At 39.8% G+C, this 12,779-nt stretch overlaps 1 protein-coding gene across 3 annotated transcripts in view; it reads left to right on the top strand.

Annotated features, from left to right (window-relative positions):
• FAT1 (FAT atypical cadherin 1) overlaps positions 1-12,779 on the top strand; it is a 244,376-nt gene that overhangs the window by 150,680 nt on the left and 80,917 nt on the right. For all 3 annotated transcript variants that reach the window (XM_069744372.1, XM_069744371.1, XM_069744370.1), the window contains exons 8-9: positions 2,027-2,302; positions 2,389-2,599. In XM_069744372.1, the coding sequence (XP_069600473.1) occupies positions 2,027-2,302; positions 2,389-2,599 (487 nt within the window). The remainder of the gene's footprint in view (positions 1-2,026; positions 2,303-2,388; positions 2,600-12,779) is intronic.

Below are 12,779 nucleotides of genomic sequence, written 5' to 3'. Positions count from 1 at the left end.
TTCTACAATGGAATGGTTCACAAATAAATGTATCCAGGTGTTAAAATGGCCAAGTCAAAGTCCAGACCTTAATCCAATCCAGAATCTGTGGAAAGAGCTGAAAACTTCTGTTCACAAATGATCTCCATCAAACCTCACTGAGCTCGAGCTGTTTGACATGGAAGAATGGGCAAGAATTTCAGTCTCTTGATGTATAAAACTGATAGAGACATACCCCAAGCAACTTGCAGCTGTAATCGCAGCAAAAGGTGGCACAACAAAGTATTACGTTAAAGGGGGCCGAATAATATTGCACGCCCCACTTTTCAGTTTTTGAATTTCCACAAAAATTTTAAATAACAAATAAATTTCGTTCAACTTCACAATTGTGTTCCACTTGTTGTTGATTCTTCACCAAAAATTTACATTTGGTATCTTTATGTTTGAAGCATGATATGTGTGAAAAGGTTGAAAAGTTCCAGGGGGCCAAATTCTTTCGCAAGGCATTGTATGACTGTTTGCACAAGGCCACGGTAGATATTGATGTGCTGTTACACCACTTGCTTTCTTATAACTATACTGTGCTAGCAATGTGTGAAATTTAGAACAGACTGTGTATGAAATTTACGGGTTGCTCAACATTCACTTGGCTACATATACGGTTCCCAGTGCTCCACCCTGTGTGTGTGTATATATGTATGTGTGTGTAGGTATGTATGTATGTATATGTATATATATATATATATATATATATATATATATATATATATATATATATATATATATAGTGCTCTTTTTCATTGGGGTCCATAAAACTTCAAAACCATAAACTTCAAAACCATAAACTTAAGAACTATAAAGCCAACTTTCCTAAATGTTGACAAGTTGGTAACTGGACAATATCACTGGGAGAAATGTGGCATTATGTAGGGCCCAATCTGTTAAATGATTAACTATGAGTGCAAATATGCATTTATTACAGTCTCTAGAGTAGGAGCCGTCCTTAGATGGAGACACACTTTGATAATTTTCATATCCATAATAATGCTTATGGACAGAATTGTATAACCTCTTTAGCAATAAAAACAAGATAAGTAGGCATGTTTAATATCAGAGATTAATTATACCTGCCTATTGAGGATGTAAAGGTCTATTAAAAAGTCATTTTAAACCCTTTAACTCATAGGAAGCTTTAATAGTAATGATAGAAGAAGATTCTTACCAAGCCAACACAAATTTTGGAATCTTTAGTATCCTTTATAGCTAAGTGGTGCTTTTAAGTACCTGTTCAGAATAAGGGTATGTGTCCACGTTCAGGATTGCATCAGGATTTGGTCAGGATTTTATGTCAGTATTTGTAAGCCAAAACCAGGAGTGGCTGATAAATACAGAAGTGGTGCATATGTTTCTAATATACTTTTCCTCTAATTGTTCCACTCCTGGTTTTGGCTTACAAATACTGACATAAAATCCTGACCAAATCCTGATGCAATCCTGAACGTGGACACATACCCTAAGGTGTGCCGTGTGTACATTAGGATTAACACAATTTCTGGCAATTATGTGACCGGTCACCACAGAGAAGGGAGTTCCTGCTCTTCACTAACTATTTAGTTCACAGAACCACATGGAGAACATTATACAGCAGAGCTAAGCTGTATTGATCTGAATAAGCTCTGATGTTAGGTAAAACACTTGTTACAGAGCTCTGCACCATGTTTATCTCACTGATCCTTTCCTGCTCTGCACTCTGCTTCCCCCTTCCCTCTCCATAGATGATAATGGGCTGTGTCACATAACACCTTCAGTTGTCTCCCGTGAGCGACATGGACTTGAGCGGTTTTGTTCACAGTAAATGGCAAGTTCAGGAGGCAGCGGGGCAGAGAAGGAAACTGATTTCTCTGACAAGATACATTACAAAGTTTCTTATAGTCGCCTGTACTATGGATTTATGCAAAGTTTTTGAAAGAACCGATCTTTTTTAATGAACTTTCAATTTGTCATCTTCCATATTTATCTTTTTTTTTTTTGTTTGTTTGTTTTTTAGGTTTATATCAAAGTAATAGATACAAATGATCATCGGCCACAGTTTTCTACCTCAAAATATGAAGTTCTGATTCCTGAAGACATCAGAACAGAAACTGAGATTTTGCAAGTAATTGCTACAGATAAGGATGAAAAGAATAAATTAATTTACACATTGCAAAGCAGCACCGACCCGGCAAGTCTTAAGAAGTTCCGCATAGATCCTGCCACTGGCTCATTGTACGTCGTTGAGAAGTTGGATCATGAAACCGCACAACAACACATTCTCACAGTGATGGCAAGTCCTAACCCCGATATCTCACTGATGTCCGCATATTTATTCTGCTGCGTTGGTGATGTAATAACTGTACATTAATTTTCCAGGTACGTGATCAAGATGTTCCCGTCATGCGCAACTTTGCCAGAATTGTTATTAATGTGACTGACACCAATGACCATGCTCCTTGGTTTACAAGCTCTTTCTATGAAGGCCGAGTGTATGAATCTGCAGCAATTGGATCTGCTATACTCCAGGTCACAGCTTTAGACAAAGACAAAGGGAAGAATGCTGAGATTGTGTACTCCATCGAGTCAGGTATGTGTTATGGGTCACTGGAACAGAAATCCACAGTCTGCACTTAAATATTACGATGAGCAAGGAAAATGTATCACCACATAGACCAAGTAGATAGAGATTGGCCATGTTCTACAATTGACTAAAACTTACCGTAATATTGGAAAATAAGCAGAAATGATTTGAAATCAATTTGTAATAAGATAATAAGAAACCTTCCAGTTTCATACATGTATCCACTCCTGCAACTTTATCTGTGTCCATGTCCCTATATATGTTAGAGTCATGATGAATCTTAACTTTCAGTTTTTTTTCTTTATTTCGTCTTTTTTCTTTTCTGTTTTTCATTTGACCCTGAACATTAAGATTCCAGCTGGAGTAAATTGTTTCAGCATTTCTTTTCTTAAATGAGAGGCGCAATTAGACAGAATGGGGCCCCCATGCTATCATTTAATAAATAAGTAAATGCCCCCTTAAATTAGAGGCATCATTTTAAAGTGATGGGCCAAACTACAAACTTTAAATGTATCTTCCTTAACCACTTAGTGACCGGGCCCAATTTTTTAAATCCGACCAGTGTCCATTTATGTGGTAATGACTGTGGAACGCTTCAACAAATCCCAGTGATTTCAAGACTATTTTTTCATGGCATATTACAATTTATGATAATGGTACATTTAGGTTGATATGTTTTGTGTTTATTTACAAAAAATATCAGAAATTAGAGAAACTTTTAAAAAAAAAATTAGCAATTTTCAAACTTTGATTATCCTTTTTAATCCAGATATTTATACCACAGAAAAACCTTAATAAATAACATTTCCCACATGTTTGCTTTAAATCAGCACCATTTGTAAAATGTTATTTTGTTAGCATTTTAGGAGGTTTAAAATTGTAGCAGTCGTTTTTCATTTTTTCAAAGAAATTTTCAAAATGTATTTTTTTAGGGACCTATCCTGGTTTGAAGTGACTTTAGGGGTCCTATATATTGGGGAACCCCCAAAAGTGATACTATTTTAAAAACAGCGCCCCCTGACATAGTGAAAATTGCTGTCAGGTAGTTTATTTACTCTTGAAGAAATTTTCAGAAATTAAAGCAAACTGACATGACAGGAATGAGAAAGTGTATTTTTACCACCTAAATGTCGGTAACTCCAGGACAGGTTACTACAGCCGGCAGACTCTAATGCAGCTATTTGGAATTGCCATGGCAAACATCAGGACCACACAATCAAGTTCTGAGGGCACAGATGGGGTAAAGAGGGAGCCCTATCACCCTGTTAACCATTTATATGATGTAGTCACTATTGACAGCAGCATCTAAGGGGTTATAACACTGATTGTGGCTGATGCAGCAAGTTGTCAGCTATAGCATACAGTCGACAGCTGCTGCTGGATTGTCACCTGTATGGGGATGCTAGTCTCTTATATCTCAGGTCAGTAAAAAAACGTATTGGCGGTCGTTAAGATGTTAAACAGACCCCAGAGTAGAGACCAAGTTCAGGACTCAAAATAACCAAACAACCAGACCAGACAAGCAACTGGCTTACTGTACGTCTTCTCTCTTCTGACTTTTCTTGTGTTTAGGGCCCACACATGGTTCTTGTCACCAGTCATTGTTAGGACTTTCTGTGTTGGACCCTGAAGGACAAGCCATGGCAAGGGGTTCCATATACGATAAAGCCCTAATTGTAGAGTACCGACTAAAGGCATATGCTTACCTTCAAGACATTGTCCTTCAACAATAAGATGGTAACAGGCTGTCACAGCAAGCACTTGTCATCTGTTGAAGAAAACAACCGCAAGTGGTTAGTTAACCTATATGAAGTATCGCACAATTCTCTTTAACACTCTTGGACATGTTGGGTCCCACAGTAGGAGAGATCATACTCTCTGTGCAATCGCCAAAGGGCCAAAGAGATAAAGGGGGTCTATTTCAACCTCCAAAGCAGCAAGTAGCTGCTCTTGAATAGGGACGCTCTTTAATCTGTGTTCAGCCCCTGGAGCGATGCTCTCTTATACCTATTACCATTTTGCTTATTAATTTAAGGCACTAAATGGTCAATCCTCCCTACAATCTTAGACTTTCATAGTACAGTATTTGAAAATGGGATTTCAAAACCATCCATCATCTGTCTGATTGGTTTATTTTAAGGTACCGTCACACTCAGCAACGCTGCAGCGATATAGACAACGAGCCGACCTAAACTAGATCGCTGGAGCGTCGCTGTTTAGGTCGCTGTAGAGATGTCAAACACAGCAACTCCAGAACGATGCAGGAGCGATCCAGTGACGTAACAGCGACTCACTTCTCGTTCTCGCTGGTTGTTAGCTCCATGTAAAACGTAGCTGGCGTCGTTGCTTTTGATGTCAAACATGACGAATCACGCTGACCTGACGACGAAATAAAGTTCTGGACTTCTAGCTCCGACCAGCGATGGCACAGCGGGATCCAGATCGCTGCTGCGTGTGAAACACAACGAGATCGCTATCCAGGACGCAACAACGTCACGGATTGTTGTCGTTCTCGTTGCAAAGTTGCTGAGTGTGACGGTACATTTAGTCAATTGTCAGATAAGCCATAATTGTCATCTCACAGAACTTCCACAGGCCCCTAGAGAAATGGGAGACCTCCTGGCAAGTCTCTTGAATTACGACAAACCTCCAGTTAGGCAATATACCCCTAAGGTTTTCTTTTGAGTCTGTAATTTTAAAGTTTGAGATAAAGCTAATTTTAAGGTATATTCCTATAACTCAACATAGGTTTTTATTGAATGAGTTTAGTTTTGTAGTGTATATATAGGTAAATTAAAAATATACTAAGATAAATATTATATGCTGATGTGATAGATTTCTGTTTTCATGGCCATGGCCTGACGTGTTCATTTAATTATGGATACCTATCAGTGTATTGGGATAATTTAGCCAAAATTGAAATTAGATGTAAAAATATTTGAAATCACATAGAAATCCTTCTCTCTGAGTTAGCTCTTCAGTTATGTCTATTCATGTGCTCTGAACGCAGCAGAGAGAACAAATGACCGCCATACACAACACATCTACTATTCCAAGACCAATAATGCCACATACAAGGGAAAAATACCCCCAAACTGTGAACAGACCACATAGTGACTAAATAATACCACATTCAAGGAACAAATACCATCACACCATGACCAGACCACATATTACCGCCATATAGTGACCGAATAATTCTACATACAAGGAACAGATACCGCAACACCATGACCAGACCACATATTGCTACCACATAATGGCCGAATACTGCAGCAAACGGGATAATTACCACCACAGCATGGCCAGACACCTATTACCAGCATATAGCGACCAAATAATACCACATACAAAGAAATACTGCCAGACCATGACTGGACTTCATATTATACCACATAGTGACAAAATAATACCACATAATGTACAAGGGAGAAATGTGCATGAAAATGAAGGTATCCAGCTCAGGAAATAAAATCAAGTCTTTATTTGGACAAATTTAAAAAGTAAGCTGCTTGACCAACCAGTGCATACAGGGGGAAGGAATTTTGTGAATAACTGGACGCGTTTCGAACACATGTAGTGTTCTTAGTCTTCAGTTTTACAATACAAGGGAGAAATGCCAAAATACCATCAACACCATGACTGGACCAGAAATTGTCACCTCATAGTAACCGGATACTACAATACTGATTGTGAATAAAATCCACAATACTAATAACACTGTTGTTACCACCAGTGACTTTATTTATAAGAGCTCTGTTTATAGTGTAAGTGTACAAGTAACACAGTGATCACCAATGACATTATACATAGGAGATCTGTATATAGTGCACAGGTAATACAGGGATCACCAATGATATTATACACGGAACCTCTGTATATAGTGTCAGTGTACAGGTAAGACAGTGATCACCAGTGACTTTATGCACAGGAGCTCTCTATATAGTTTGTGTACAGGTAATATAATTATCACCAGTGACTTTATACACAGGAGCTTTGTACATTGTATACAGTGTATAGTGTGCATGTATATGCAGTACTGTGACTCATACAATGACGTCTCTAGGTAAAGTCCGTCATCTTGGCTTTTCTTCTTCATCTGGCTCAGAGCGCCATATCACTTCTTCCAACCATTACTCAACTCTGCAGAAAATAACACACAGTCATCAATAGCTGATCTCTTCCAGAGCACATTCTCTACTTATTCCCCGACTTATACATTACATCAGATGAAGCAAAAAAGGTGACTTAGTGACACCCTGACACGTACTGTAACTAAGTCTCCCTTTTGCCCCCCTCCCCCATGGAAAACAGTCTCCTAAAAAGTAAATTGTATTACAGCAGTAATGTTCCCCAATTGACCCCTACAGTAATTATGTCCATCCAATTGCCACCATAAACTATTATTGTATGTTCCTCATTATGGCCCTCATACAGTAATTAAGTCCCTTTATTTAATAATGTACCCCATCCTGAACCCCTATGTTGCAACATCTTGGGCTTCTATGTCCATTGTCCATCCTGCCCCCCATATGTTCCTTGTACATCCTAAGTCACATATGTCCCTTGTCTATCCAAGCCCCTATTTGCCCATACTGACCCCCATTTGCCCATCCTGACCTCCATTTGTCCATCCTGGCCCTCATTTTTCCTTTTTCCATCCTAGCGCCCATATGTCCATCCTTGGCCCAATTTGTCCATCCTGTTCCCCATATGTACCTTGTCCATCCTGGCTCTCATATGTTCTTCCTGGCCCCATATGTCCATTCTGGGCCTCATATGTCTGTCCTGGCCCCCATATGTCTGTACTGACCCCCATATTTTTGTGCTGGCCCCCATATGTTTGTGCTGGCCCCCATATGTCTGTCCTGGCCCCCATATGTCCCTTGTCCTGGCCACCGTATCATGTCGCATCCACAATAAAAAGATTGCTCTTACCTGCCTGCACTCCCACGTAGCCCTCTTTTCGCAGAACCGTCTCGATCATGTTAAAATGGCAGCTGATCTAGCAATGGCCAGCTGCTGACATGAGTGCACCCATCGCAGGCGACGCATAAGTGGCTTCATACACATCAGCGTTCATCATAACATGCGACGCAATAGTTCTGGTAAAGAATGCCGCATACGTGCACCCCTGCACATATTCGGCCTGCACTTTTAAAAGGCCCTTGCACCTAAAAAACGCAGCATTTTTTCCCTCTATGTCTCTCACCCACTGCAAGGGCCCACCAGGGATTTCTCCAGTACCCCGCAAGCCCAGTCCAACCCTAATGATAAGCCCAAGAGGGTGTTACCAGAGATTTCTCTGTGAGTGCATGTACTTTTTCCACTGCACAAGGTTGACCAATCATGAGCAGGCAGCATCATGCAGGGGAGAAAAGAACATGCACCTAAAATAACTTCCAACAGGGTTTCTCCTGTATGAGACATGTTCTGACAGTCGGTAATCACACAGTGCTATTCCGTGAAATCAGTGAGGAGGTCAAAGTGCCAGGAGCAAATATTACTAGCCCTTCCTCAGTTTCCATCTCAAAGCAGTGAGTGTGGAGGGAGGGGCAGTATAGCAGAGTTGACAGCAATGTGTGAGGAGGGCCTTTAAAAATGTGTAGAATAAGACTGAGCTCATCTCTGCCGTACTGACCTTCTCCCATACTGACTGCAGTAAGATGAATGGGTCCGTAGTCACACTTTTTTTCTGCAGCAAGACCAGTGAGGAGATTTGACTGACTGTCATTACATGTCTCCCTTTCAGAATTTCTGGTAACTTTCAGTTTGGTTTATTATAAATTTTAAACTAAACTTTACAAGCTAATGTCTCCAGCATGGAGAGGAGAAACTATAAAATTAAAAAAAAATATTTGACTCATCCCTGCAGCCACCATTACATGATGAGGCCAGTTTGTCATTCTCAGACTGTTGAAAGGTCTTCTTTAAAGTGTTAAAATTGCAATAATCACATTTATAAAGACAAACACATATATAGCCGGCAGATTTCTGACCATCTGCATTATAAGTAGCTGATAGGCAGCTGCCAGATGAAGAATTGGAAGATACACATCAGCAATACGGGTTGAAATGTCACATTTTTCCCATCAAAATTCCGTAGGAATAAATTATGAGTGACAGTCCTCCCAGTGAGCAGCGTAGGGATTCCTCAGATGCTTGTGATATTTCATAGGCTTTGTAATGTTCTATTCTGAGACTGGCATAGTGTTCCTGGCACCATGGCCTGAACTGATATTATCGTTTCCCAACTCCCTAATGTAATTCCTTCTGCTCAAATGGAGCATCTCATATTATGCTAATTGGTCCCTTTTAGAAAATATCATTTTCCTTTCACAATTTAAAAAAAAAAAATATCTGGTAGAGTAGACTAAATCTGTTTTAAGAAAATTTTTGCAGAAAATGACTTCCTATTAACATATCACATAGTTTTCATCAAAATCATACTGTGTAACACGACTTATAATCACATTTGCTTTACTGAGAACTGTGGAATAGCATAATCATGATTTTAAGAGCTTACTTCAACCATTCAAACCTTTACTTGAGGACATATATTTTAAGGTCCAGAAGTGCTATATATTCATACAGGAGCTTTCATTGGACCTGGAATTATGCAGATTATAGCATATTTCACTGAATGACCTCTTAAAAAAATCAAATCTGGAATTCATGGAAATGAGCGATGTAAGTCCTAATATTTTAACAACAATACACATGGTAATGATGCTAATCGGATGACTGCTGTATTAGCCGACTTTTACTAAACACATCACTTGAGATGACCATACGTTTATGCTCTCTATTTATTAAGAACCATTTTTTTAATTACCTTTAGCGTTTCAAGCCCCATTATGTGCCACAAAATGTTAATCACTAGTGGAAGTGATAATTCTCCTCGATTCAGCAACTCCCTTTGTGACTTGCTGGAAGAATGTGTGACGTTATTCAGAGGGGCAATGCTAAACTGCGCATGCAGATACGCAGGGTTATATGTATGCTTCCAATGGGAGATACTGCTTACATGGAGAAAAGCATATTTATTCAATATAAAATGCATCAAAATGCAATGTATTTCGGAATCCATTAAGTTCCTTCTTCAGGTCCAAAGGTTCCAACATGCGTTGTATTTTTATACATTTTTTATTGAATAATTGAAGTTTTTGTTATAGTAAAATCTCTTTCTAATCATTTGGAGACAAAGGAACCATGGGTTAGTGTACTGACGCTTGTAGGATGACACTAAGCATACGGTTAAACAAAAAAAAGTTGGCTCCTTCTCAGCAGACTATACTTCACCTGCAAGCACCAAGCTTCTTCAGTTTTGGAGAAAGTAGTAGGAGAAACAAAAAAACTAAAGAATGAAGAAATCAAAGAACAGGTATAACCACCCCAAATGTATGCTCGACCTGGTAACCTAGATGGGTGCTATGTCCCTCAACAAAGACTATGAGAAAGCAATTTTATGGTAAGGACCATAAATCTTAATTTTTGGTCACTTGATTTTGGTACACAGGAACCATAGGACATCCTAAAGGTGTCCTTGGGATGGGAATATCAATAAAAAAATTCATATTGTTACCAAAAATGTATTCGCTCTTGCTTAGACTGCCACCTGAGCAACTGGTGTCTGCAGCACCTTACTGCCAAAAATTGAGTCTGCCAAGGAAAACGTGGAGCTGCCTTATAGAGTTGCAGAATAGGTGCCTGGTGACGAATGGCCCAGTAGGCTCTCACAGCCCCTGTAGAGCAATTATCCTTACCCTGAATGGCAGAGATCTGGCCTTCGTCCTATATGCTTTCATAATGGCTAATCGAATTCAGTGAGCAATGAGTCCCTATCGTAACGATATCGCTGGAACGTCACGAATCGTACCGTCGTAGCGATCGAAATGTTATAGTGTGACGGTACCCTTAACAGCCAGGCCTCTGCACGAGCCTTTTGGAATGACAAACAAGGAATCCAAACGTCTGAATGGAGTGGTGGCTGACAAGTAGCATCACATGACTCTAATGACATCCAGCTTATGCAAAGTTTTTTCTGTAGGATGAGAGGGCAAGGGGCAGAAGGAAGATAAGGCAAAGTCCTCGTTAAAATGGAAAGCCAAAACCAACATAAGAAGAAAAAACTGAGCTATTCACAACACTATGTCCAGGTACAGGATCAGTTATGGAGCACAAAAGGAGAGGGCAGCTCTGAAACCTGCTTGATGGAGGCAAGATATAGTCTGCTGGAGAATAGACAACTTTTTTTTTGTTTAAATGTATTATTAGTGCCAGCAGGTGACAATGGTTCCTGTGTCCCCAATGAAGCGGCCGAGAAGCATACTTTTTCCATGTAAGCAGTATATCCTGTTGGTGACATCCATAAACCCCCAAATGTCTTTCCTGCTCGGTTTAGTATTGGTTCTGGTGAGCTGAGTCTACCTCAGTTCTGCTGGTAAAGCAGCAATGCAAGGACAACCCATATATGCTTCACCATGTGTGCCGTATAGTTTTACTCTATGAGATGCTTCTTTTTATTTCCTTTTTAGATAGGGTACATTGAGCGATCATTAAAAGGTATAGGTGCTTATTGCCAAGTTCTAAGAAACATAATTTGATAACAGTAAAGCAGTGGACACAAGATGCTGACAATATACCTATTTTCTCCTAAAGGCATGCTATGCTTTATGGCCTGCTCTCTTACTGGACTATCATTGTGTTTATGATTTGCATTGGTAAAAAATCAGATAATTTAAAAATAATATAAATGGATGATTTTAGTGAAGCTAGATTTCCCTGCACTACTCATCATGCTGCCTTCTAATAACAGGCATCCAGGGATCATCTCAGACCGCTGTTTCCACCTTACCTGTAAAGAGAATGGGTAGTCTCAAGCGATGATCACGTCCTATAACTGTGACCACCTCTGCCCTCTCTTTTTTCTCTAAGTTTCATGGAGTCATTTTGCTGTTAATTTAACAATACTAGTGAATTCCAACCTTTTTACTTTAGGAGAACTTCTGAAATAATTTTCTTTTCCCCAGGAACTTTACAATCTGCACTAAATGTAATATTAAGGTGATTGATTTTTCTGATTCTTTCATCCATGGAACCCAGAGATAAGATGCCAAGGCACCTCAAGTTGTATTAGAGCCCATTTACAAAGCACTGAACTATATCATTATGGAGGCTCCAGAACAAGCTTATTATCTTATCTTTGTCCAAAATACCACACTAACTATCTAACCATAATCCGCTAAATTTCTCTACACCTGATATTAAATTAGTTGCCCAGACTTACCTAAGGATAGTCCATCAATATCAGATCAGGGAGGGTCTGACACTTGGCACAGTCGCCCACCAATCAGCTGCTTTCAGCTTAGGCAGCGGCCGGATATAGAAAGTGACCGAGGCCGGACGGCATTACTCCATTCATTGTGTAGTGGCTGTCGTCTGGTACTGAATGTTCAGCTCCTCTTCAAGTCAGTAGGAGTGAAGCTGCAGTACTCGCGAATGTCGACTGATTAGGATTGGGGGGGGGGGGATAAGTGGCTGTGGTATCGCCACCATTCTGATATCGATGACCAGTCATGAGGCTAGTTTATCCACTTTAAGGCTTATGTTTAACATACGCACCAGGAAAACATACAACTTGTAAGCTAAATGTGGGCTCTGATGGATGCCAACCAGTAGTGTCTGTCACCCCTAGAATATCGGATCCATTTATCAATTATGTCATGAGCTTTTTGATGACAAATCGGTTAAATGAATGTCATTATAACCTACTAGATGGTAGCCCGATTCTGACGCATCGGGTATTCTAGAATATGTATGTAGTTTATTTATGAAGATTTTAGAATAATACATTGAATACACAGGACTGCGCCTATCGCTGATTGTTCGCGGCCGGCCGCGTAGTATATTGCACAGCCACGTACCATATTGCACAGCCACGTACTATATTGCACAGCCACGTAGTATATAGCACAGCCACGTAGTATATAGCACAGCCACATAGTATATAGCACAGCCACGTAGTATATAGCACAGCCACGTAGTATATAGCACAGCCACGTAGTATATAGCACAGCCACGTAGTATATAACACAGCCCATAGTGTATAACAGCCCACATAGCATATAACACAGCTACGTAGTATATAACAGCCCACGCATGCAGTATATAACATAGGCCACGT

This window comes from Ranitomeya imitator, chromosome 1 (genome assembly GCF_032444005.1).
Source record: "Ranitomeya imitator isolate aRanImi1 chromosome 1, aRanImi1.pri, whole genome shotgun sequence".
Taxonomy (NCBI): Eukaryota; Metazoa; Chordata; class Amphibia; order Anura; family Dendrobatidae; genus Ranitomeya; species Ranitomeya imitator.
The sequence above is the reverse complement of the archived record's forward strand: the minus strand, read 5'-3'. Positions and strand labels throughout refer to the sequence as shown.